The 27255-nt window shown below is 44.2% G+C and overlaps 1 protein-coding gene across 1 annotated transcript in view; it reads right to left on the bottom strand.

Annotated features, from left to right (window-relative positions):
* TRANK1 (tetratricopeptide repeat and ankyrin repeat containing 1) overlaps positions 1-27255 on the bottom strand; it is a 273379-nt gene that overhangs the window by 78135 nt on the left and 167989 nt on the right. The window contains exons 18-21 of the mRNA XM_073630592.1: positions 20559-20758; positions 18839-18976; positions 15047-15190; positions 9192-9348 (exon numbers count right to left, since the gene is read on the bottom strand). Coding sequence (XP_073486693.1) covers positions 9192-9348; positions 15047-15190; positions 18839-18976; positions 20559-20758 — 639 coding nt within the window. The remainder of the gene's footprint in view (positions 1-9191; positions 9349-15046; positions 15191-18838; positions 18977-20558; positions 20759-27255) is intronic.

Raw genomic sequence — 27255 nt, 5'->3', positions numbered from 1 at the left:
CTAAGCCAGGAACAACTTGGTCTTTGGTGCAAAACCAGGGCCCTGATGAACTTGTCCCATGACTCTAGAATGTTGTGTTGTGGAGATCTGGCTCCAAAAGCAAAATGTAGGAAACAATGTGCTGGGAACATGGGGTTTTGCAGGTACGCATCCTTGGTGTCCACAGAATAGAAAGCCTTCCTTGTAAAAGGAGGTGATAACAGACCTAGTGGATTCCAGGCATAATTTGTGAACTCGAATGAAAACATTCATTGTTTTGAGTTTCAAGATGGGGCTGATGCCCCCTTTGGGTCTGGGAAGGGTGAACAGGTTGGACCAGAATCCCTGAAATAGTTCTTCCATGGGATTAGGAGCAATAACTCTTTGATTCTGAAGAATCAAGAGGTATTGATAGATATCTGCTATTCTGTGCAGAGATATAGGAAGGCTGAAGGTGAGAAACTGAGGAGGCAATGAAACTGCAGTTTGCCGGCCTGAGATACAGTGTATCCGGAAAGTGTTCACATCGCTTCACTTTTTCCACATTTTGTCATCTTACAGCCATATTCCAAAATGGGTTCAATTAATTATTTTCCACTAAATTCTACAAACAATACCCCATAATAACAACAAAATGAAAAGTTTGTTTGAAATGTTTACAAATTTATAAGAAAATAAAAAATAAAAAAATAAAAATAAATAAATCACACGTACATAACTATTCACAGCCTTTGCCATGACACTCAAAATTGAGCTCAGGCACATCCTGTTTCCACTGAACATCCTTGAGATGTTTCTACAACTTGATTGGAGTCCACCTGTGGTAAATTCAGTTGATTGGACATGATTTGGAAAGGCACACACCACTCTATAGGAGGTCCCACAATGGACAGTGCATGTCAGAGCACAAACCAAGCAATGAAGTTCAAGGAATTGTCTGTAGACCTCTGAGACAGGATTGTATCGAGGCACAGATATGGGTAAGGGTACAGAAAAATTTCTGCAGCATTACAGGTCCCGAAGAGCACAGTGGCATCCATCATCAATAAATGGAAGAAGTTTGGAACCACCAGGACTCTTCCAAGAGAGGGCCGCCCGGCCAAACTGAGCGATTGGGGGTGAAGGGCCTTAGTCAGCGAGGTGACTAAGAACCCGATGGTCAGTGAATACGCTGTTAATACTTTCCGGATGCACTGTACCACATCCTGTACTCAAGCACCTGGGATTCAAACAGTCCAGGGGTCCACAAAGGTTAATATCTCTCCACCACAGAAAGTGGGGGTTCACCTCAATGCTGTAGGAAGCTTGTCTGAGCATTTGGCAGGTTGAATCCCAGACCTTGTCGGTGGACTTTGGAGACAGGCTTGGGGAGTATCAACAAGGAAGGCGTGGAAGTGATGAAAAGGAAAGAGACATTTCTTTACAGAAAAGGAGGGAAAAGACTTTGCAGTAATTTCCTTAGGCTTCTTCTGCTGATGAACATGAGTGCTCTTGCACCAGTAGTTTACTTAATAGTATCAAGAGTAGATCCAAAGAGAAATTGCCCCTTAGCGCAACCGCGCCCTCTACAGGACTTGTAGTCACTTTGTTAAGCAGAGCACTGCCGGATGGCCCACTTATGTACAGAACCTTCTCCAAACAGATAGTGCCTTGAAAAAATATTCATACCCCTTGAAATTTTCCACATTTTGTCATGTTACAACCAAAACCGTAAATGTATTTTATTGGGATTTTATGTGATCGACCAACACAAAATGGCACACAAGTGTCAAGTGGAAGGAAAATGATAGATGGCTTTCAAATTTTTTTTTTACAAATAAATATCTGAAAAAAAAGTGTGGCGTGCATTTGTATTCAGACCCCCCCCCCGGTCAATATTTAGTAGAACCACCTTTCACTGCAATTACCTAAGTCTCTACCAGCTTTGCTGTGAAATTTTTGCCCATTCTTCTTTGCAAAAAAGCTCCAGCTCTGTCAAATTGGATGAAGAGCATCTGTGAACAGCAATTTTCAAGTCTTTCCACAGATTCTCAATTGGATTTAGGTCTGGACTTTGACTCAGCCATTCTAACACATGAATTGGCTTTGATCTAAAACATTCCATTGTAGCTCTGGCTGTATGTTTCGGGTCGTTGTCCTGCTGGAAGGTGAGCCTCCGCCCAAGTCTCAAGCCTTTTGTAGACTCTAACAGGTTTTCTTCTAAGATTGCCCTGTATTTGGCTCCATCCATGTTCCCATCAACTCTAACCAGCTTCCCTGTCCCTGCTGAAGAAAAGCATCCCACAACATGATGCTCCCACCATCATGTTTCACGGTGGGAATGGTATTTTCAGGGTGACGTGCAGTGTTCGTTTCCTGACACACATCGTTTTATTTTAGGCCAAGAATGTGCCACTTTGTGTTGGTCTATCACCTAAATAACATTTACGTTTTTGGTTGTCACGTGACAAAATGTGGAAAATTTTAAGCATATGAATACTTTTTCCAGGCACAATACAGGACACAGGCTTGATATTCATATACCCTGGGTTATAGACTGATCACCTTCAGGTGACTGGACATGCCCACTGGGTATTCCCCTATAACCCTACCCAATTCTGTGAAACCTGAGTTTTGGAAAAAATAATGGAGTAACACAATAACAAAGGGGAGGATGGGTTGTGTCCTGTACTGTTCTCCAAGACATGGAATTTAAAGGCAAGTCAAAATGTCTCATCTTAATGTACAGTAGAGAACACCGGTTTGATATTTGTAGCTCCTCTGATGTCCCCAAGTAAGGAATAAAAACGGTGGGTAAACAAGGCAAACAGAACAGGCCCAACAATACCAAGTGTCAACATACCAAATTCAAAGTGCTGTTGAAAGAACCCTGTGGCCGAAAATTTTACCTGTAGAAGATTGGACATCCACCTGGTAGAACTTGGAAAAGGTATTAACAGGTGGTGGTCTTAAAAAGCTGGGCAACAGAAGGTTGAATGCCCCGGAAACTCCTACTGACCTGGTGGAATGAGGACATATTCGTGCGAGAGTGGTAGGGTGTAAGTTCTTGAGATGGGTTGTCTTAACCTAGCGATGGTGGTCTTGAAGCAGGATGTCCCTTGCGAGGTCCTGAGGATAGGACAAATAGGAAGTCCTTCTTCCTGATAGAAACTATAGTTTGAGGAAGACTCTGATGGTCCTGACCACGTCTTGACAGTGAAGGTAAATCTAATTTGGGTGCTTCGGAGCAGGGCACAAAGTAGGAAGAACTATGTCTTTATTGAGGTGGAAGATGGACACCATCTTAGGAAGAAGAGGGACTTGGATGTAAGTTTACATGTGAAGAATGAGGAATGGCTCCTTACAAGAGAGCTGCTAACTGACAGATGTGATGGCAACCAAGGTGGTCATCTTGTAGAAGAGATAATCCTATTAGAGCTCCCTGACGGGTTTGAAAGGCGGTGTCTGCAAGCCAGAGAGAACCACATTGAAGTCCCAAGGAAGAAAAGGGTGCTGTAAGGGTATGATCCTAGAAACACCTTTAATAAAAGGTCTTTACAAGGGAAAACAAATCCAGGAGGTTTATGGAAAAGAATGGACAAGGCCAAGAACTGTGCCTTAGAGCAGCGGTCCCCAACCTTTTTGGCACCTTTTTTCACTCCAGCTGTGTGGAATTTATCGGGGCAATAGCTGGTGTTGGCACTTCAATCATCATCATGGCACCATGGTTGATATGGTGCCAGGATGACTGAAGTGCATTATTTCCATTATTAAATTGAAATATGAAATAGTTCAACTCACCATAGTGCAGAATCAGTGGGTGCCGTGTTCGTCACTTGCCACTGTCACCTGCCACCAAATGCAGCTCGTCACTTACCTTGTCGCCTGCCACCAGATGCAGCTTGTCACATCGCTGGCCACCAGACACAGCTTGTCACTTGCCACGTCGCCTTCCACCAGATGCAGGTTGTCACTTGCCACGTCGCCTGCCTTCAGATGCAGCTTATCACTTGCCACTTCACCTGCCACCAGATGCAGCTTGTCACTATCCTGCCACCAGCTGAAGCTTCCCACTGTTGCCTGCCACCAAAAAATAACAGGTGCAGCTTGTCACTTTTTAAATATAAAGGCAATTTGGTGGCAGGCAACAGTGACAGCGGTGAGAGATGATGTAATCTCTCCGCTGCCCGCTGCACAGTGAGGACAGAACTGCGGTGATGAAGGACGGGCGGTGAGAGATTTCATCTCTCTGCTCGTCAGCCCGCTTGCCTGTCCGCTGCACTCGCGGTCTGGCTGCAGAGAGGTTGCGGCCCGTGGCTCGGTGGTTGGGGACCCCCACCTAAAATCATTAGGACCAAGTTCTGGTTATGTCTTGACTGTTGGAAGGCCAGAATAGAAGGTGAAGAGTAATCTCTGGAATCAAAGTGCCTTTGCTCACACCAGACAAATGAAGGATTTCCAAGTATGATAGTAAATCTTCTTGGGAGTGTCTTTACTTGCACTTAACCAGGTGGGAATGACAGACTCAGAAACCCATATGTCTCTTAAGACTTGGGCTTAAACAGCCATGCCATCAAAGCCAGAGAACCAGGGTGGAAAGGGGGTCCTGAGACAGCAGGTCATGCCATTTGGAAGGAACCAGGGGTCATCTCCAAGAAGTCTAAAGAGGTTTGTGTAGCGGGTTCTTCTGGCCCAGTTTGGTGAAATCAGAATCACAGGTTCTTCTCTTGCTCTATTTTGCAAACAGTTGAGGCAGAATTCACACTAAATGAAAGGCACAGGTTAGCCTGAACTGAGTCTAGGGAATTATCAGAGTGTCGATGCCAGGGCTAGAAGATCTTTGATCCAGTTGATGCTGAACCTGAAGGCCAGGATATCCACGTCCAGAGTCCCCTATCTCACACATATTAGGTTGATGTCAGGGTAAAGGGCCCATTCCCCTTGGTCCAGGCAGTGAAGACTGAGGTAAGTAGGCTTCCAACTAACCACTCCGGGGGGGATATGAACAACAGAGATCACTGGACAGCATTTCCCCATTGATCAAATTAGGCTTGCCTTCGTCGACACTACAGGATTCCCGCTACTCCCCAGGTGAATGATGTAGGCCACAGCTGTAGCATTGGCCGATTCAACCCGATTGGGTGTCCTTGAATAAAGGGGGTCCTGTGTTGCAGAGCCATTTTGATTATTCTGAGCTCCAAAATGTGGATTGGAATTTTGGGTTCCTGTCCAGGCTGGACTCCTGCTATTTTCTAGCAGCTCTTTTCTTTCAGTGCTCAGCTGTTAATTACCATTGTTTCCACTGTGACTCACCTGGTTACCATTACCTGCCTCATTAGTCCAGTCTACAGCCAGCCCCTGTTGGCTATTTTAAATAGCTTTGCTCATTCCCTCCATGCCCTTGAGTGGTCAACACCTCCAGTATGTTACTATGCATGTCTTCTCCGATTCCTGCTCTTGATTTTTGGCTTCTGACAATGCCATGATCCTGCTCATCTCATTACCCGCTCTGGCTTCAGTTTTTGACTAGGTTCCTGAACTGCTATTTTTGCTATTACATTAACGTGATTGTAAAGGTTTGTTTAAAAAAACAAAAAAATAAAAAACAAACATGTTATACTTCCCACCTCTATGCAGTTGATTTTGCACAGAGCAGCCCAGAACCTCCTGTTCTCGGGTCCCTCTTTGCTGCTCCTGGCCCCTCCCTCCTATCGAGTGCCCCCTCAGCCAGCAGCTATGGGGGCATCCAAGCCAAGTCAGAGCTCTGTGTAACCATTCAGACATGGAGCCCCGACCCACCCCTCTCTTCTCTGATTGGCTGACTGACTTTGATTGACAGCCATGGGAGCCAATGGTGCCACTGCCAATCAGGAGGAGTGTTCCGGACGGCTTAGACAATCGTGGACATCACTGGAGAAAGATGAGGCTCAGGTAAGTAATTTAGGTGTACTGGGGAGGCTGCTACACACAGGTTTTTAATCTTAATGCATAGAATGCAATAAGATAAAAAACCTTGTGCCTTTACCACTCCTTTAAAAGGTGTGATTTTAAAGAGGAGTTCCAGTCTCCTGTAAAAAAAATAAATAAAAGTCAGCCGCTACAAAACCTGTAGCTGCTGAGTTCTAAAAAAACAGCCACTCACCTGTCCCACAATCCAGCGGTGTGCTCATCCCTGACGGTTTCCCCCGCTGTATTCTTTCTTCGGAGCCAGCATCTTCACCATGGGCACCCACAAACAGAGTGGTTGGACCTGTGTCCCTCGCTGGTCTCCAAGAACAAGACTTTACATTGAGTACAAAAGAGGAATTTTGACCTACCTGTAAATACCATACTGGAGTACAGTACAAGCACATACAAAGTGTTCATAGACCCTGGCTTATACTTTCAGGTTAAATGGACATTGACAAACCTTTTGAGGACACACCCCCTGGGCACCTTCCCTATAACCTTTACCCCTTCTTTGCAGAAAGCAATGCAAAGTAACCAAGGAATGGAAGGAAAGGTGTCCTGTACTGCACTCCAAAATATGGAATTTACAGGCAAGTCGAAATTCACAGACCCTGGGATGTACCCAAGCAATCAGGGCCGGTGCTCCCACTAGGCGAACTAGGCAGCCGCCTAGGGCGCACTGCACTGCTGCCTAGCGCGGGTGCACGCTGGCTCTGATGGATCACTCATGTGGTTCGCCTGCCCGGCAGCCGCGGCTCCACTGGAATAGTGCTGCTGACTATGTGTCACTCACCCTGTGCAGGCCTGAACCGGTGGCAGCGCAGCAGGCACAGCGGGAGCAGTGAGATGTGAGTGCCTGGGAGGGAGAAGAGCTCCCTGACCACCAGAGAGGTGAGGAGAAACAGGCTCAGCAACCCCGACGCGGCAGAGCTACCCTGAGGCTGGATTCCTCAAAACCTCCTCTCCGGTCTCCATTTCCAGCTCCGACAGCAGCCGAAGGACGAGTGGATCTGTTGAACCCCCCCCCCCCGAGGACCGGCAAAGGGCGCATGCAGGAAAAGAAATATCACCTCTCCAGGCAGGTCAGTTAGGAATGAACCTCTCCTCTAGACTGAAATATAGCATATTGCTATATTGCATATACCAATCAATTTGAGAAAAATCCTGGACAGCCGCACTCAAGAAAATTTTGTTTCCTTTATTGAGTAAAAAATCAAAAATACATGCCACACTCTATCATCCTGTCCCCCTCTCTCATCCCCAATCCATTCTCTCTATCATCCCCCCCCTCTCACCCTCCCCTTTCTCATCCATCAACCCCCCCCCCCTCATCCCCAATCAACACTCTCTCTCATCCCCAATCCACACCCTTTCTATCATCCCCCCTCTCTCATCCTCCCCAATCCACACTATCATCCTCCCCCCCTGTCTCATCCCCAAATCTACACTTTATCATCCCTCCCTCTCTCATCCATCACCCCCCCTTATCCCCATCCATACTCTATCATCCCCCCCCCTCATCCCTAATCCACACTCTCTCTATCATCCCCCCCCCCCCTCATCCCCAATCCCACCTCTCATCCCCAATCCACACTCTATCATCCTCCCCCTCTCTCTCATCCCCAATGCACACTCTATCATATTCACCCTCTCTCTCATCCCCAATCTCTCCATCATCCTACCCCCTCTCTATCATCCCCTCCCCCTCACCCCCCCCATCTCTCATCCCCCCCCCCCACCCCCCTCTCATGTAGATAGTATATGGGCAAATTTTGTATACTGAATTGTGGGGCATCATTGGCAAACATCCACCCTCCAGCCCTCCACATTAGTCCCACTGTTATACCCTGTACACACGGTCGGACATTGATCGGACATTCCGACAACAAAATCCATGGATTTTTCCCGACGGATGTTGGCTCAAACTTGTCTTGCATACACATGGTCACACAAAGTTGTCGGAAAATCGTTCTAAATGCGGTGACGTAAAACACGTACGTCGGGAATATGAACGGGGCAGTAGCCAATAGCTTTAGTCTCTTAAGTTATTCTGAGCATGTGTGGCACTTTGTGCGTCGGATTTGTGTACACACGATCAGAATTTCCGACAACGGATTTTGTTGTCGGAAAATTTTATAGCAAGCTCTCAAACTTTGTGTGTCGGAAATTCCGATGGAAAATGTGTGATGGAGCCTACACACGGTCGGAATTTCTGACAACAAGGTCCTATCACACATTTTCCGTCGGGAAAATCCGACCGTGTGTACAGGGTATTAGAAGCTTTTTATTTTTTTCGGGAGGGCGCAAGTAGCTGGTCCTGCCTAGGGCGCAAAATAGTCTAGCACTGGCCCTGCAAGCAATGAATAAGAAGGGTGGACAACAACTAGGCAAACATAACTGTGCCAAGAGGCTCAACAAGAGTTAGGTGGACCCAACTTCAGAGTGCCGCTGCAAGAATCTTCAAGCCAAAATCTCCATCTGCAGAAGATTTTGCGGATGGCAACAGTGAGTTTTTCCATGTTGGCAAGCATGTAGAAGCTTTTACTTAATATAGTGGCAACCTGGGAGGGAAAAGTCTTTCACAGTTTCCTCTAACACTGCCTTAGTGTCCTCTTCGTCCTTCTAATGTGCCTAATATAGGGAAATGGGAGTAGAAGAAGAGGCGTGATATTTTTGAGCCTTGTGCAAAAATGGCTGTATTAAGGCCATTATTTGTCTGAGAATTTGTGACATAGATGCAGAAACTTCTGCTTTTGTCATTGGGGTGCATTAGTGTGTATGGAATGGACAGCTTTCATATCTGAAAAGGCACCATCAATGCTGAAAGATACATACCCAGACTGTATTAAAACCTGGATATAACTGGCCAGCCTACCTTTGACGTTTTCCATTTTCTGTTGTGAATAAAATAAGGGTATATGAAAGTTTCAAATCATTGTATTCCGTTTTTATGTAAATTTTACACAGCGTCCTAACTTTCTGGGAATTGGGGGTTGTATATTTATAGAAAATATTGTTTTGATAAACATTTTTGCAACTATTGTGAGATGAACAAAATCAAGCCTGTGAGTTTAAAGTGTGTGTTTTGGGGGGTAACTTACAAAGTGTCATAGCTATAAATAAAAACAGTATAAAAATGATTATAAAATGAGAAAACAAAAATTGCTCTGGTCACCGATAATCATACACTATATACACACACACAGTATACTACTGTTTAATACATTACAAATAAAACACTACAAAAGAAAAATAATACAAAATGACAAAACCTGTCAGTTTACCTTTACTGTTATCAGTCCGAACAACACTGACCAAATCGCTTTTCAAGAAATAGTCAAAAGCAGGTGCCCGCTTCTCCAGATTCTCATCAAAGATCCATAAATTTACTCGGGCTCTTGTGATAGCTGTATATAACTGCTTCAGTTCCCCATTCAGAATCTATAGAATATATTGTATTAACATAATGTTAACTACTATATAGTTTACTACTATACAGTTTAGGCAAAATAATAAGTCAACTTAAACTTCCAGAAAACAAAATAATTAAACGTAATTTGTTAGTATATCTACAAACAGAAAAATTCAGATCCAAGTCCACAAGTTTACAGGCCGGATTTGACAATAAAATGAACGTTCTGTCAATCATGTGAATGTTAAAGAAAATATGTGCTTAAAGAAATGACTAGGCTGTCATTTCTGACATCACACTGAAAATTGCCTGGCTGTATCTGTCTTCAGTATATTTACAGACTCAAAACAATTATGTAGCACAGAGCTCAATGGGTTACTCGCCACCAGTTTCCCCGCCCAACCCCTACCATGCCCCGCCCCTAATCCTACCCCTTAACACGCCCTCATAAATTATCTCATTAAATTACACTTAAATATTTTATGCAGAATTACGTTATAAAAATAGATATTAACAACTTTATCTGTGTCCCCAATGCAGCTATGTGTCCCCAATCCAGCCTGTCTCCAGTGCAGCCTGTGCCCGCCAGTGCAGCCTGTGCCCACCAGTGCAGCCTGTGCCACCAATGCAACCTGTGCCACCAATGCAACCTGTGCCTACCAGTGCAGGCTGTGCCTACCAGTGCAGGCTGTGTCTGCCAGTGCAGCCTATGCCCGCCAGTGCAGCCTGCGTCACCAGTGCAACCTGTGTCTGCCAGTGCAGCCTGTGCTCGCCAGTGCAGCCTGCGTCACTAATGCAACCTGTGCCTGCCAGTGCAGCCCTGTGTCGCCAGTGCAGCCCTGCGTCCGCCAGTGCAGCCCTGCGTCCACCAATGCAGCCTGCGTCCACCAATGCAGCCTGCGTCCACCAATGCAGCCTGTGTCCCCAATGTAGCTTGTGTCCCCAAATGCAGCTCTGTGCCCCCATTGCAGCCATGCATCCCCAATGCAGCCTGTGTCCCCAATGCAGCCTACCTGTGTAGGGGAAGGGAGAGGAGAGCCACCGCCTGGTTGATCAGAGGTTGAACATAACAGCTTTCATTTCAATAGCTGTGTGTTCCCCGCCGCGCACCGTCATATACAGCCCCTCCCCCTTGTCCAGGCACTTTGATAGACATCTCATCCATAAATGTCCGTGGATGGGAGAAAATGGTTTGTAAAAATACAGAGGCTGGTTTCCACCTGTGATGAACTGAAGGAGAGCTCCGCCTAAATAGGAGTATAAATAATATGGGCGCACTCTCCTTACGGTACTACAAGTTTAGCGGGGTGCACAACTATTTTTAATGTGTACATGTTGCTGCACCAAGATTACAGTATAGTCTATAAGTGGAATTTTCAATACTTCATTTGTACTGCTATGTAATTGTATAACTTTTGCATCACAAATATGATTATTCTGTAACTATGTATAACTTTGTATTTTTTTTTTTTTTTACAAACAACGTTCTTTATTTCAGAGGTTGACTTTCCCTTGTGGTTTACACTCACAACTAGTCCCGAATCCGGCTGGCAGCGTCGCTGGCCACGGTCCACCGCTGTCAAAATTACTGGTTTCTAGGACTGTCTGGCATCCTAGCTACAAATGACATGCATGCACAGGCCCCAGCATTCAGAGCGGAGGGGGATGTAACTACCTCCCCCAGACATGCTCCACCTTCTAGAGCTCCACCTCCCTGCTTTGTCCTTCCGAGAATGTAACTGGGAGTTTGAGGTAAGGAGAACCTGCAAGCTGGGTCAGTGACATAGGTGTGCGCAGCCTATTGTATTAGGGTGTGCACCCTTAAGCTCAAACACACATGTATGTGTATGTGTCTACATATATATGAACCTGAACATTGATCTCCCTGCCGGCACAGTGAAAGAGAAGAGCATAAACACTTTTCTATGGCAGAGCAGGTAAGAGGGAGATCATTACCATGTTCCTACTGCTACACAGAGCGATAACACTAATGCGCATGGGGTGATTAAGGTGTGCCTGGGCACATCTGGCACACCCTGTGTGCACGCCTATGGTCAGTGATCTAATGTAAGGGGAGACTGGGAACCGTCAATGACTGCAAAGAGTTTATAAGTGCAGAGATGGTTGGAACCACATAAGGAGCAGCAAGGCACAGGTTGAATGTGAGAAGACAGTGACCTGTTGAATTCATGAGAGAGAAAAAGCATGCAAAATCAGGCACAATAAGGGTGACATCTGGCTCGATAAGTTGGGAAACCCATATGTGGAGTTGCTTATTTGGGAACATCTGGAAAGAAAATCACACCATGCCACTAGAGAAGGCTTTCCCTTCTCACATAAAAAGACAAGTGCTTACTCATCCCACCAGGATCCACCTATAAATAACTTAGAAGGCTTTGGTGATTTGACCCTTTAACTTCTTTTAAATTTGCAAAGACAGAGTGTTTGTGTAGAGCTGTAGAAGCATTGTGTTGGCATTAATTGTTGGGTTTGTCTGGCGAGAGACTGCTGCAAACAGATATGTTGGTCAATCAGCAGTCTACACTGGGTAAAAGTAGATGCAGGGGGCTGAAGAGGTGTCAGGTGTTCTCTCCCCCCCCCCCCCCCCCCCCCCTCTCTTTACTCTCCCCACCTCGCTTGCGTTCTCCCCCTCCCCCCTTTCTCCTCTCTTTCTCTTCTCCATTTCTGCCCCTCACTCTAGCTTTGTCCCCTCCTCCCCCACACACTTCCCCCTCTCTTTCTCCTCTCTCTCTGCCTACCCCCAACTCATCTCTCTTCGTCTCGCCGCTCACTTTCTCTCAACCCTCCCCTGCAACTTTCTCTCATTTCTCCCCTTCTCCCTCACCCCCATATTTACCCTCCTCTAACTCTTTTCTCTCTCACCCCTTTCTCTCTCCCCCAACACCCCCCACTCTGATCCGGTCTTCTGTCTGTGGACAGGACAAAAGTGCCCATAAAATTCCCCTTGTCATCGGCTCTTAACTGTGCATTCACAGTTCCGGAGCCAGGCATTTATAAAACTGCCAGGCTCAGCCTTGGATTGGGCTCCAAAACTGTGCATACACAGTCCAGACCCAACAACAAGATTTTTTTTAAAGCCTTTTCCCACCAGTGTTGAAGGCATGTATAAGAGGGGTACTCTGCCAGGCACTGATGTAAGGTGGTGGCACTCTGGGGCCTCTGATATAAGGTGGGACTTTGTGGATTTTGACGAATAGGGGAATAGAGGAATGTTGGGGAATTTAATATAAGGGAGGACTCTGATGTGAATGTGGCACTCATCCTGACTGCTATATGATGTTTTGTTTCCTACTTACTACTGACCTCTGTACACTATACATAGACCTGATCAAGGTATCCATTGTCTCAACAGCTACTGGTTTTATTGAAATTCTTCTTTATGGTAGGCTCAGCAAGACAAAAAAAAAAAACACATCATGGAAATGTTTAGTTAAAAAAATAAAATGATCCTTTGTCCTGAGGTTTGTGTCTGTGAGACTGTCAGTTTTAGTGCAGTAATTCATTTTTTGTGGATACAAGGACTGTATTACACTTTAGGCAAATTTTGTAAAGTTCTGTCCTTACATCCAACTGGTACGTAGTATTATGCTCAGCCTTTCAGGCTTCTACCTTTACACCTCACCTAGTATCTTTAATCACTTGCTTACTGGGCACTTAAATCCCTTTCCTGCCCAGACCAATTTTCAGCTTTTAGCGCTGTCACTCTTTGAATTACATTTACGCGGTCATGCAACACTGTACCCAAATTACATTTTTATCATTTCTTTTCCCACAAAGAGCTTTATTTTGGTGGTATTTGATCACCACTGTTTTTTTAATGAAAAAAGACTGCAAATTTTGAAAAAACACAGAAAATTTTGAAAAAAACAGTTTTATATTTTGTTAAGAAGTTTTGTTTAAAATTTTGCAAACAGGTAATTTTTCTCCTTCATTGATGTACGCTGATGGGGCTGCACTGATGGGCACTGATAGGGTGACACTGATGGGGGGCACTGGTGGGCGGCAGCGATAAGCACTGAGGTGTGACACTGATAGGCTGCACTACTAGGTGGCACTGATAACTGGCACTGATGGGTGGCAGAGATGGGCACTTGTGACACAACGATAGGCAGTGCTGCTAGGAGGCACTGATTGGCACCACTGGTAGGCATTGATAGGTGCCACAGATTTGTGGCACTGATATGCACTGGTGGGCACTGATTGGTGGTACTGACATGCACTGGTAGGCGGCATTGGTGAGCACAGATGAGGTGGTTGTGCCCCTCTTCCTCTTCAGGACTGATGTCCCCTTCACAGAAGCCGGTGATCGGCTTTTTTTTCTCCCCTGCACAGGGGGCAACATTGTACTCCTAACAGGGGCACCGGCTGAGACCCCGCACAGTGGGCGCCTATGGATGCCCCGCACAGGGGACACCATTGGGCCCTTCACAGGGGGCACTGGCTGAGGCCCCTCACAGGGGGGCGCCTACGGAGGGCCCACTTAAACAACCCCCCTAAAAGGGGGTCGCCCTGAGAGCCCCCACAGTGCCATCCCTCTGGAAGAAGGCGTCCGGTGTGGCTGTGCAGACTAGCTGGCCTAAATTTTTGGCCGCGAGTGCACAGGCCCGCGGGGGGACTAGACCAGGCTAGAGCCGAGGAAGGAGGGCAGATGCCCGCAACAGAAGGCGGCGACCTCCACTGCCCGCTCTATGGCCGCCCTGCACATTGCCCGGTCAGTAGGTCGCAGCCTAAATTTTTGGCCGCCCGCCACGAGTGCCCAGTAGGCCGAAAAGCCGCGGCCTAAATTAGTGGAGGGCTGCCGCAGGGGGCGCGGATCTCTGAATGTGTGGTCACCCACCCAATCATCAGGTGTCAAGGTGTACCCCCCCATAGTGACAACCCTGTAGGGGAGGGGGGTGGACAGTGTCCGAAACACCTAAGCCAGAGGCCTGGGCCTCACCCGGGGAAGGGGGGGGGGGGATGTGGAGAACCTCAGAGGGACCGACCACCCCAGGAAGTACCTGCACCCCACACCATTCCAGGAAAGGAGAGGAGGGGCCCCTTACTTACCGTTCCAGCGAGTGCTGTCAGCCATGAGGAATGCTGCGACATATGCCGAAACCCAGTCGTACGCGACCTTGCGAGACATTTAAATAGCAGGGAGAGCCTCCGTTCAGTGGGGCTATGTTGCGCCTGACCTAGCGCGTAGCTGCGGTCTACACGTGCTCGCTGGCCAGACTGGGGAGACCACTGTATCTTAGTGTCAAGCCCACCACCCAGTCCAGCAGTTGATTGTAGATCTCACAGGAAAAAGTCCAAGAGAAAAAAAAGTAGTTTAAAAAGCAAAAACAAAAAATTGCCAGGAACAGAGATCCCAGCAGGGAACTAGGTCCTTACTCCTGACTAGGAGAAAAAAACTCAAGGCATATAGCAGAGAGGGGGGTGTATATCACTTAGGACTACCCATAGGTGTAGCCAAGTCTTTGTTCTGCCTAGTGTCCTACTCCTGTAGGAGGCAACATAACCCTATGATTCTGAATAATGGAGCCCTGGCTGACAGCTGATCACGTGGTAAAGGGCCGAGACCGGCCCCCTCGGGGGGGCGTGCAAAGGGGAGGATGTTGTATGACAGCCTCCCGGCAATGTGCGTCCGCACATTGCCGTGCAGACAGCACAGGTTAACCAACTACATAAAATGTTAAGTTCCTCTTTTACAGAGTACAGTACCTTGTGCATTTCTAAATCCATTGGGAATGATCTAGTGGAATGACTGCATGCACCTTCCAATGGAACTTCGATCAGCGGCTGGCTGTTCTGATTTTCAAAGATGACTGGGTTGAAAGAGGAGATTATTCGCCACTCTTTAGAAGCCTAAAAGTAATATTACGCAGAACATAAAAAAATTGAGTTTAAAGCTATAAAAATACAGTATTACCAAAGGTTTACAAAGAAGCATAACAGAGATGGTTTCTATCTACATGTGACATTTTTGTTTGGTTGGTTACTATAATACTACTATTAGTATAGTTCCAACACATGTACAATCTATATAATGGTTATGCAGATAAAAAAACAGAACATTCCCTTTCTAAATTTTTAATATTAAAGCCCTTTATAAGTTTGAAGAGAGACAGCGCACACAACAGGGAACTCCCAGTTTAATTTGCAAGATCCTCTTTCAGGTGCTCAGGCTCAGTGTGTCCTTACACACCACAGCACAAACAAGTTAAAGGGCTGAGCCGGAAACTCTGTTGTCCATATAGCGATTTTAATGGTTGGTTACATGAAGTGACAAGCAACTTCATGTAATGTATGTCCCCCCCCCCCCTCCTTTCTTTCCTCCCTTCCCCCTACTTTTCCCTCTCTTTGAGTGGCTTTGGGGCTTTTTATACATTTTGTATGTGCATGTCACTTATATGTGCATATATTACCATCCACTAATTTGTATACTTATTGTTACATTTATGTCGTCTTTATTCTGGTGCGGGCTGCCTGGTTTTTATTTGGGGCTCTCCCCTCTTTTGTGCCCCCCCTTTGGCCATCGCTGGGTTGGCTGTGCCCATCTCCATCCTCTCTGGGCGCTATGAGGCTAGCACAGCCATATCTTCTAATTTTTCCACACGTTCTTTTTATTTTGATGTGACATACCAAGACACCTGCTTCTATATGGTCAGTAGACAATGTAGTTAATGTATATACTGCTTGTCTGAAGACAAATTTTTGTCTAATTATATATATGCATATATTATTTATTGTTTTTCTTTATGTATTGTAGATATCATAAATATTCATACCACTTGCTCCTTATGAAGAGGAATAATGCATGACCTTGAAACACGTTGAGTATCACTCTGTCCATTTGTACAAGAGTGATGTATTCATTATGAACAACATGTTATATCAACTGTAGTTTTGTAAATTGTCGATACAGCAAAAGTTGTGTCTAGATTTTTAGACTTTGAATTGAATTTATAAAACTTTTTATCTTTTTTTGCATACGCCTTTTTCTGGAGTCATTGCCCTTTAAAGTCCCGCCAGAGGGTCTTCTGTTTTCCAAGCAACTTCATGTAACCAACCAATAAAATTGCTATATGGACTACAGAGTTGCCGGCTCAATCCTTTTACTTGTTTATAACCTTTCTAAACCCTCAATACTACAAATACTACATTTTGGCACTGAGGGAAACAGAGGCACATCAACACAATGGCAAGAGAGACGTAGGACACAATGCACATCCATTCAGCACCAGTGCCTCCCTTCTGCAGCCGGCAGACTCTGAATGTTCTGCCCTTGCTCAGCACAGGGAAGAAAATGGCAGCCAGATAGCTTTATAGACTACAGCACGAATACTGTTGCTGCTGCTGAAGACTGAATCCGAGTGACTACTATTCTGGGATATATTTAGAGTCTACTGGCTGTCCCTTCTTCCCCAGTACTGCTGCTTCCCAATTAACCGATCCAATCTCCACCTCATGCCCCCTAATCTAACTTGCTGCCTCTAGCAAAAGCCTCTACCTTCGACACTACCCCTTCATCACCTCATGCTGTTGACTCATCTTCTCTGCCTCTAGCTCCATTGCTCTAACTCTGCAGCAACATCCACGCAAGCTCACAAAGCTGCACATTCCACACCCCCCACCATCAGACGTTGCCACCCCAAGCCCCACACCCCCTTAGGCCCTGCTGCCACATGCTCCTCCTTTACCCCCCCCCCATCAGATGCTGCCTCCACAGTCCTGACCCAATCCCCTCCACTCCACCCTTTCCTCAAAAGCTACAAACCTTTGCTGTTCACAACCCTATCAGGCACTGCTGCAGTATGCTCTTTGCCTGCCCATCAAATGCAACTGCTCTACAACCCCCATCAGACCGATTTTCTTGCTTCTCATTTCCCCATTGGATACTTCTGTCCCATGCCCATCACCCCCCCCCCCCCCCACCCCAGCACAATCAGATTCTGCAGCCAAATGTTCTGCACCTTCCCCACCCCCCCAATCAGACTCTGCTACTCCACTCCCCCCTTATTCAGCGCTAAAGTCCCCCCCCACTCCTTACGCCATATACTAAAATGGTTACCCAATCCACAACCCCCTTATCTGGCAATGCCATCTCCAACGTCTCAGCTCCATCCAACGCTTTAGTTAACCCTCCTTTCCAACATTGTAGGGTCCCCCACATTCCTCTCCCACATGCTGCTGTGTCTCCCACCCCTGATCCCCAATCCCACACTGTTGTCCCCTGCTCTACAGGCTCCATATGAGGAGGAGATCTACCGCTCCTCATCCTCTCGTCTCTTATGATGTCTCCTGCTGTTCCCCCTCAAATCACCTGAACCACGCCCCTTTCCTCTGTCAGAGTGCCTCCCTCACACCCACCTGCTCCCTGGACCCTGTGCTTCCCTGCTGGGCACATGCTTGTCATCCACCTAACTCAAGAATATGCATAATGTTAAAATGGTTATGTATCCTAAACCTTTTTAACAATGCATTTCTTGCATTAAGGTAAAAAATGTTTGTTTAGGCATCAGTATCCCCCCCACCCCTTTTACTATCCTGAATCACCATTCATTTCAGCGCTGTTCTAGTCTGCAGCTCTTCTCTCCCCTCACTTCATGGTCTCACTGGCTTTGCTGCGACACGTGGAGCCATTGGCTCCTGCTTCTATCAATCGAAACCAGTGAGGAGGGAGCTGGGGGTGGGGGCGAGTCCCACTGTCTTGTGTAAATAGACGCAGGCAGCAAGGCTCAAGAAGAATCCGGCCCAAGTGCCCCTATAGAAAGCAGCTTTCTATGAGGACATTCGGTAGAGGGGAAGAGCGCCGGTAATGGACCCGAGAACAGATGGTCCGGGGCTACCATTGCACAGAGCAAACAAGTATAAACCTGTTATTTTAAAAAAAAAAATATTACTTTCACTTTAAACGCACATTACATACTTGCTATTAAAAATACAGAATAGGAATAGCAAGGAAGGTAGTGTATTAGCAATGCTGATCCATAAGGGCACCGATTCTGCAGCTAGTTAATGATCTTCCCAAGATTTTCCTCTCAATAAGAAGACCAGAGAGGGGCACAGAAAATCTAATGCTGCCAGCGCTGTGTGTGTCTAAGAGAATCAAATTCTGCTACACTAAGTGTGCTATTGTTTTTAAGTCTTATTTACGGTTTCCTCCTCCCCTGTCTGGTCTTCTTGCAACTCCCCTGACAGCTCCTCCCTCCCATCCACTTCAACACCAAGATTCTCTCTCCAACCCCACAAGCTACAGTGGCTTCTGCCATTCACCTCCCTCCTCCCCCACAATTCTTTCTTTTGAAGCACACCACCAACCTGTCAGCCTGCCATCTTCCCCATCCATGACACTTCAGGGCGGGGACCCTCCCTACTTGATACCCTACTTCCAGCTCTGCTGTCTACTGCTCCTTACCATTCCTCCAAAACTCCACAAACTTCCCAGTCTAAGATTGTTACTGAAAAAAAAAATCATAATTTATATACACAAACACACACAGACATAGGTACCTCTGAGTCTGTAAAGAAGTTATACAGGAGAACATCATCAAATTCCAATCCTTTTGCTTCATAAATGGTCAGCACCAAGGCAAGACTTAATTCTTCTGGAATATTTTCTTTAGCAATTTCATTAGTCACCAAGATCACCTGAAAATATAATTCAGTATCAAAGGATATAAAATCACTATTTTACATCTTTATATGCACCTTTGACTTAAATTGATGAGTTTTATAGACTGCACTCCACAACTTAGAAGTAGTAGTATGCATGGCAATTCTTTTCTAATGTAACGAAATGCATGCAACATATAAACGTTTACTTAAAAATAAGGTGCGGCGAAATTTCGGTTGACGAAAATTATCACCCAAAACTGTTTTTCCATTTGGCCGAAAGAAAAAAAAAAACAGCCGATATCAAAAGGGGACAGGGTACACCCCAGGTGCCGCCCATTGCGGAATTGTCACCCTGGCGTGCCCAGTCCTCCACTCCCTCCTCCCTGCCGCAAACTCTGTGTTTCACGAGCTGAATTGTCCGGGTCGTAGTAACAATGTCCTGCCTCCTGTGATAGAAGGGACACTGATCCAATCCCAGGACATTGAATCAGTGTGACGTAATCACAGGAGGCGTGACATTGTTACTGCACTCCGGGCAATTCAAATTCAGCTCCGTGACGGATATCGCAGCTCTGATCTGGACACAGGCAGGCTGCATATGACGGGCACTGGTGAGGTTGCTGGGCACAGGCAGGCTGCATATGATGGGCACTGGTGAGGCTGCATATGACAGGCACTTGTTAGGCTGCTGGGCACAGGTAGTCTGCATTTGATCGGCACTGGTAAGGCTGCATAGCACTGGTAAGGCTGCTGGGCACTGGTAGGCTGCACATGACGGGCACTGGTGAGGCTGCATATGACGGGCACTGGTGAGGCTGCATATGACGGGCACTGGTGAGGCTGCATATGACGGGCACTGGTGAGGCTGCTGGGCACAGGCAGGCTGCATCTGACAGGCACTGGTGAGGCTGAATTTGATGGACACTGGTGAGGCTGCATTTGATGGACACTGGTGAGGCTGCACTGATCTCTTGTATCATGTCAGCAGTCTCCGACCATCTCCTGTATCATGTCTGCAGTCTCTGACCATCTCCTGTATCATGTCTGCAGTCTCTGACCATCACCTGTATCATGTCTGCAGTCTCCCACCATCTCCTGTACTATGTCTGCAGCCTCTGACCATCTCCTGTATCATATCTGCTAAAGGTGCACCGAATATAAATTTTGCTAATACTATTAGCAATGTGTTTAAGTTTAAGTAAGAGATTGCAGAAATGATACAAGAGATGGTTAGAGGCTGCATTTTTCTTGACGTTTCTTGCACTAAAGGTGCCAATAATGGCCAGCAATAAATTCATATTAATTTAAATTGTTGATATTAATTAAAAAGTTGAATATAATACAATTATATATAAAAATATAAAATATACTTTTTTAAAAACTGTCATTTTCGGCCCTTCATTCTCAGTACCAAAATTTCCATTCAGTGCACCCCTACTTAAAAATAAAAAATACGGTACATTCTACTTTATATTACATGTTACGCTTGTTTCTCATCAGTAAAAGTATGGTTAGATTGCTAACACTAGTAACAGAGGTGCTAGTTATCTTTTAAACCACAGTTATGAATAGCAGCTATAGCATTTATATAATTTCCTTTATAATAAAAACACACCTGATGAGCTCCAAATTCAATTGGCTGTGTCTTCCGCTTGTTCCCACGTAGCAATAATGCCAAATCACTAACTGAGCAGGAGTCAAGCACCGTAGGCTTTGGGCCATCGAACAGTCCACAGTCACGTGGAAGTCGGTCAAATGATTCAGGGAAAAAATGTTGTAACAGGTCCACCACACTAGAAGCCAGGTTGAGAATGCCTACGTATATAACATAAATGTAAGTCACATTTCAGCTTGGCCCTCTTTCCATGCTATACAGCAGTCAGGGTTATTCTACATCAGTTCTGCTATAAACTGTCTTAATGTTTAGACACAAGATGAACTGGTGAATAAATCACCAAGAAAATGATCAGGGTTTAATGTTTGAACAATAAAGCACATTGATTGATTTTCAAATTAATTTATCTAGGATTTAGCATGCTATTTTAGGGAAGACATATTCTTGAAATAAATTTTGATGTATAGAAAGTATTCAATGTTTTTTTTTTTTTAAATTAGTGTTCGTATGTATAGGTGGTAATTATTTATTTGTGTATATGAGGCAGCAATTTTTGCTTATTACATATGCGGGCTCGGTTTCCTGCTCTGTAGTGATAGACAATGGTTAAATTGTACATCAATCAGAGTGGCTCTGTATCTTGTGATCACTGTAAACCAACTAAAGCAATCACAAGTGTAAACACCAAGTGCTCAAAATAAAAATATATGAGGTGGGGTGTTAGATACATTAACGCACTACAGGAGGCACCATCCCTATATGGTCAACCAAAATCAAAATAGTGGCAACGGGACTATTTGTGCCTCCGATAATGAATATATGGTATTCCCAAACTGAGTTTATTATATTATATATATATATATATATATACACACATATATATATATATATATATACACACACACACACACACATACACACATATATACATACACACACACATATATATATATATATATATATATATATATATATATATATATATATATACACACAGTGGGGACGGAAAGTATTCAGACCCCCTTAAATTTTTCACTCTGTTATATTGCAGCTATTTGCTAAAATCATTTAAGTTCTTTTTTTTCCTCATTAATGTACACACAGCACCCCATATTGACAGAAAAACAGACAATTGTTGAAATTGTTACAGACTTATTAAAAAAGAAAAAACTGAAATATCACATGGTCTTAAGTATTCAGACCCTTTACTGTGACACTCATATATTTAATCAGGTGCTATCCATTTCTTCTGATCATCCTTGAGATGGTTCCACACCTTCAGTTGAGTCCAGCTGTGTTTGATTATACTGATTGGACTTGATTAGGAAAGCCACACACCTGTCTATATAAGACCTTACAGCTCACAGTGCATGACAGAGCAAATGAGAATCATGAGGTCAAAAGGAACTGTCTGAAGAGCTCAGAGACAGAATTGTGGCAAGCACAGATCTGGGCAGGGTTACAAAAAAATTTCTGCTGCACTCAAGGTTCCTAAGAGCACAGTGGCCTCCATAATCCTTAAATGGAAGACGTTTGGGACGACCAGAACCCTTCCTAGAGCTGGCCATCCAGCCAAACTGAGCTATCGGGGGAGATTACTGTGGCTGAGCTCCAGAGATGCAGTCGGGAGATGGGAGAAAGTTGTAGAAAGTCAACCATCAACGCAGCCCTCCACCAGTTGGGGCTTTATGGCAGAGTGACCCGACGGAAGCCTCTCCTCAGTGCAAGACACAAGAAAGCCCGCATGGAGTTTGCTAAAAAACACCTGAAGAACTCCAAGATGGTGAGAAATAAGATTCTCTGGTCTGATGAGACCAAGATAGAACTTTTTGGCCTTAATGTGTGGAGAAAACCAGGCACTGCTCATCACCTGTCCAATACAGTCCCAACAGTGAAGCATGGTGGTGGCAGCATGCTGTGGGGGGTTTTTTTTTTCAGCTGCAGGGACAGGACGACTGGTTGCAATCGAGGGAAAGATGAATGCGGCCAAGTACAGGGATATCCTGGACGAAAACCTTCTCCAGAGTGCTCACGATCTCAGACTGGGCCTAAGCTTTACCTTCCAACAAGACAATGACCCTAAGCACACAGCTAAAATAACGAAGGAGTGGCTTCACAACAACTCCATGACTGTTCTTAAATGGCCCAGCCAGAGCCCCGACTTAAACCCAATTGAGCATCTCTGGAGAGATCTAAAAATGCCTGTCCACCAACGTTTACCATACAACCTGACAGAACTGGAGAGGATCTGCAAGGTGGAATGGCAGAGGATCCCCGAATCCAGGTATGAAAAACTTGTTGCATCTTTCCCAAAAAGACTCATGGCTTTATTAGATCAAAAGGGTGCTTCTACTAAATACTGAGCAAAAGGTTTGAATACTTAGGACCATGTGATATTTCAGTTTTTTTTTTTTAATAAATCGCCAAAAATGTCAACAATTCTGTGTTTTTCTGTCAATATGGGGTGCTGTGTGTACATTAATGAGGAAAAAAAATGAACTTAAATGATTTTAGTAAATGGCTGCAATATAACAGAGTGAAAAATGTAAGGGGGTCTGAATACTTTCCTACCCCACTGTGTGTGTGTATATATATATATATATATATATATATATATATATATATATATATATATATATTTATGTGTATATATATATATATATTTATATATATATGTATATATATATATATATTACACATACACATACATATACACACACATATGCATTATTAAATATACCTGTATATAATTTCAGTTTGGAGATAAATGCCTGCGTCTACCTGGCAAATTAGCCTGCCTATTTACAGTACGTATATTATCACAGTTATTTGCAGTTTACATTATGATAGGTGTCATTACCTAATATTACATGTTGTATTATGATGTTTAGAGTGTGAGCCTGACAGTGAAATAAAATGTTTAGTACATTTTTTACCACTTACTACTGCTTTAAAAACCTAGTACTTACTGAATAGCACCAAAAGAAAGCTGTGTCTATAAAGATATATGCAATTTACTGAGGTACAGTGTTGCATAACAGAGTAATGGTAAGTCAAACGATCACAGCACTGAAAAAAAATAGCCTTGTAATGAAGGAGTATATAAAGGCTATTATTACTCACGTGTTTAAAGTGGACTTTTACACCCAAACACATCAAAGTCCTGTGCATGTAGCTTTGTATGATAATCAGTAAACATATGTAAGCCCTATTTTAAAAAAGTTGTAAAAAACGCATTTGTTAACTTGCACATTTTTCTCATCCCTCTTCCTGGTATTGAATAGGCACTGGTGATATAGCCAGTGCCTCACAGTTGCCCCCTTGGGAAGACTACGTCACTTGTACCTTCCAGGGAACTCTCATAAGTAAACTACAAGATCCGTAAAGAAAAAAAAAACGAATAGGCTTTTCTTGTGAAATCTCACAAGATCTGGGAAAAGCCCATTCATTCTTCTTTTCTATACATAGTTGGCACTGAAGTCATCAGTGGGACATCTGCAAAAACATGAATGAAGTCATACCATCTAGGATTCAAAATGGCAGCACAGGATTAGACAAGAGGCACATTAGCATTTCACCAACAAAAAAAAAAGTGACACATAATTACAATTAGATATGTTTCTTTTTCAAAAGATATTATCATGGGGAGGGGGTAAAAATCCACGTCAAATAAGGATCAATTCACAATATGCATTTCCTTCTAGTGGTAATCTGCTAATACCTACTGTAAATACAATATCAAGAGCAAACATTTAAGTGTAAAGAAAGTGTGAAGGCCAAGTCAATAATTTAGGCTCACACTGCTGCCATCCAATTCTGATCTGATTTTTAGTGCAATTATGTAGTGCAACTTGGATGTGTTTTGCATATTATATGGGGCCAAAATAGTGCTGCAATCACACCAAACTAGTACAGGAACCTTTTCCAAAAACGCACCGTGCCAAGTTGTATGGATATGAACAGGCACCATCGAAAAACAATGTGATCCATTGTCAATCGATTCAGTGTGACTCAAATCACATTTGAAATTGCACTAGTGTGAATGGAGCCTTAAGGGTAAAAATTGAAGTAACTCAAAATAGTGGCGAACTTGGTGTAATTTAGTTTTAAAAAAATCATGTGAACAATATATGACAATAGATAGCATTTCTCAGCAATATACAACCAGTAAAATATTTAGAGGTGTTCTACAGGGGAATGTCTAGATCGATGTATAGATCATGATCATGTAAAAGTGCATAAATCGTAAAAAAAAAATAAAAAAAAATAAGAAAAACACAAACACACACACCCCACAGCAGTTTTGTGCTTCCCATAAAAAGCATTTAATGAAGTTTGTGAGGAGACAGATTGGGTTACATTGCCGCCTACAGTAGGATTTGGGTGCTGGCAAGTAAAAAAGCCTTTGGTCAGCCAGGTATATAACCACTCCTAGTATGCTTCAGTTTTACAGAAAGTAGTACCTCAAGAACTCCAAGAAACAGATTTTACAGCAAGTACAAACATCTTGTCATCGTTCTCATTCATTAAAGCAAACCTTCAAAAATTAAAAGAGCTTTTCGCTCCTGCCTTATTCATCCACAATAAATATATAATCTCTTTTTTTTTTCTAAAAGGTTTCTAACAGTTTTTATTGCTAACAGGTTAGACGAAAATGAAAAAAAAAACCCCTTCATCAGCATTGCCCCCTGGAATGTATGTCACAAATACCAAGAGGCATTTTTACTTATGGTCGTATGCATTCTACGGGTACTCCACATGCGCACAGATGTGCCACAGGTCACTGGGACTTGACAGAGACTCGCGACACATCTGTGAATGTATGAGGCATTACTGCGCACAGAGACCGCAAGTATCAAGGTCCCAGAAACCAGCGAAGTGTATGTGCAATGCATGTGTCGGAATCCTTTGCATATATGCAGATAAGGCACAGGTATTTGCCAAGTCCCACAGACCTTAGGCACATCTGTGTGGGATATCCAAAGATGGATGGATGGATGGTGTGGAAAAATGGGGGTGGGACCACAATAGCGCCAGACTGAAGAGACAGAGTTATTCTGATACGATTGGGACATGCAAAGCAGCACAACAGAGGGGTGGGCATTACAGCAAATGAAGGACCAACAGGCTCACATAATAAATATAAAACTGGGGGCTGCCTGAAGCTCAAGGAGCTGCCTAAAGGTCCTTATGTCTGAAAGCAGATGAGGCTTGAACATCAAACCTGGTAAAACAGAACATGTGAACAAAGGACCAGGTGACAGTCTTGAAAATCTGGGAGCAGGTAATAGGCACAGAGGCAAAGAAACAAAGTATTAGTCCAAAGTAATCAATTGAGAGTCCATGCACTTGGGCTAGATTTGTTCAAGAGTGTAGCTCACTTTGTAGATATAGGAGACAAGGGAGAAAAGAAAAAAAACACCACTAAGTGTAGTATATATGGATACATTTTATTTTGCCCCTATAATGGGCTACTCACAGGATAAAGATCATAAATATGCTCATCTGGTGAGGTGGAGCTGGGTGCTGTGTCAGTCTGTCATCCGGAGCGCTGCAATGGTATAGAGGAAGCCTGGTAGAGCCAGGAGCTGGAGTCGGAAAGATGCTGAAGAGACCCTGGGTTCCAGGTGGAACGCTGCATGGAGCGCAACGTGGCTCGGGCGGTACAGATGTCACAGATCCCAGAATGCTTTGCAACGCGTTTCAGAGAATGCGCCATGCTACGTGGGAGCATGTGCACTCCTTTTTCAAGCTGTAGCTAGTGTGGGGAGATTACTATTTATAGTGAAACAGATGGAAGTGCTGGCCGCAAACATTAAAACAATGCAATATAAACCTGAACTGCAATACTAACAATATCAATTGCTAATCAGGTACGAAATACAAATGGCAAAGTACATGCAATAGATTAATTGCTAAAAATCACATGTATATGGTAAAATAATATAACATCATGGATTATTAATTACATTAATAGGGTGAATGAAACAGTAAATACCTTACTAAAAAAAAAAAAAAAAATATTTAAATCCCAAAAAATAAAGTTATACATAGGATGGTCAAATAGGATATACATGTATGTATATATCATGAAGATGGAAAGTCATAAACTCATAACATAATGATATAATAAAAATAACATTAATAATCAAAGATAATCACTATATGCTATAGAGCAGGGGTAGGCAACCTTTCAATCACAGTGTGCCAAAAATTGTTTCCAAGAAACTGAGCAAGCTGATTTATTAACAAAAAAATGTCAACTTCACATTCTCAATTATGAAAAGGATTTTTTATATATATTTAGTAAATGCTGTAAACAACTTTAATTGTGATAATTTAACATCCTGCACTCTCACGCCTCAGATCAGCCTCAATTCCTGCAACTCCACACCTCAGATCAGCCCAAATTCATGCACCTTCACATCTCAGATCACTGTCCCTTCTGCAAATCTGTTTCACCACTGTACCCCCTGTTCATCTGCCCCACCACTGTACCCCCTGCACATCTGCCCCACCACTGTAACCCTCTGCACATCTGCCCCACCACTGTAACCCTCTGCACATCTGCCCCACCACTGTAACCCTCTGCACATCTGCCCCACCACTGTAACCCTCTGCACATCTGCCCCGCCAATGTTCCCCCTTTCTCATCTGCCACTGTACCTCCCTGCACACCTGCTCCACCGCTGAACCA

The sequence above is a fragment of the Aquarana catesbeiana genome, linkage group LG05 (assembly GCF_042186555.1).
Source record: "Aquarana catesbeiana isolate 2022-GZ linkage group LG05, ASM4218655v1, whole genome shotgun sequence".
NCBI classification, from domain to species: Eukaryota; Metazoa; Chordata; class Amphibia; order Anura; family Ranidae; genus Aquarana; species Aquarana catesbeiana.
The sequence above is the reverse complement of the archived record's forward strand: the minus strand, read 5'-3'. Positions and strand labels throughout refer to the sequence as shown.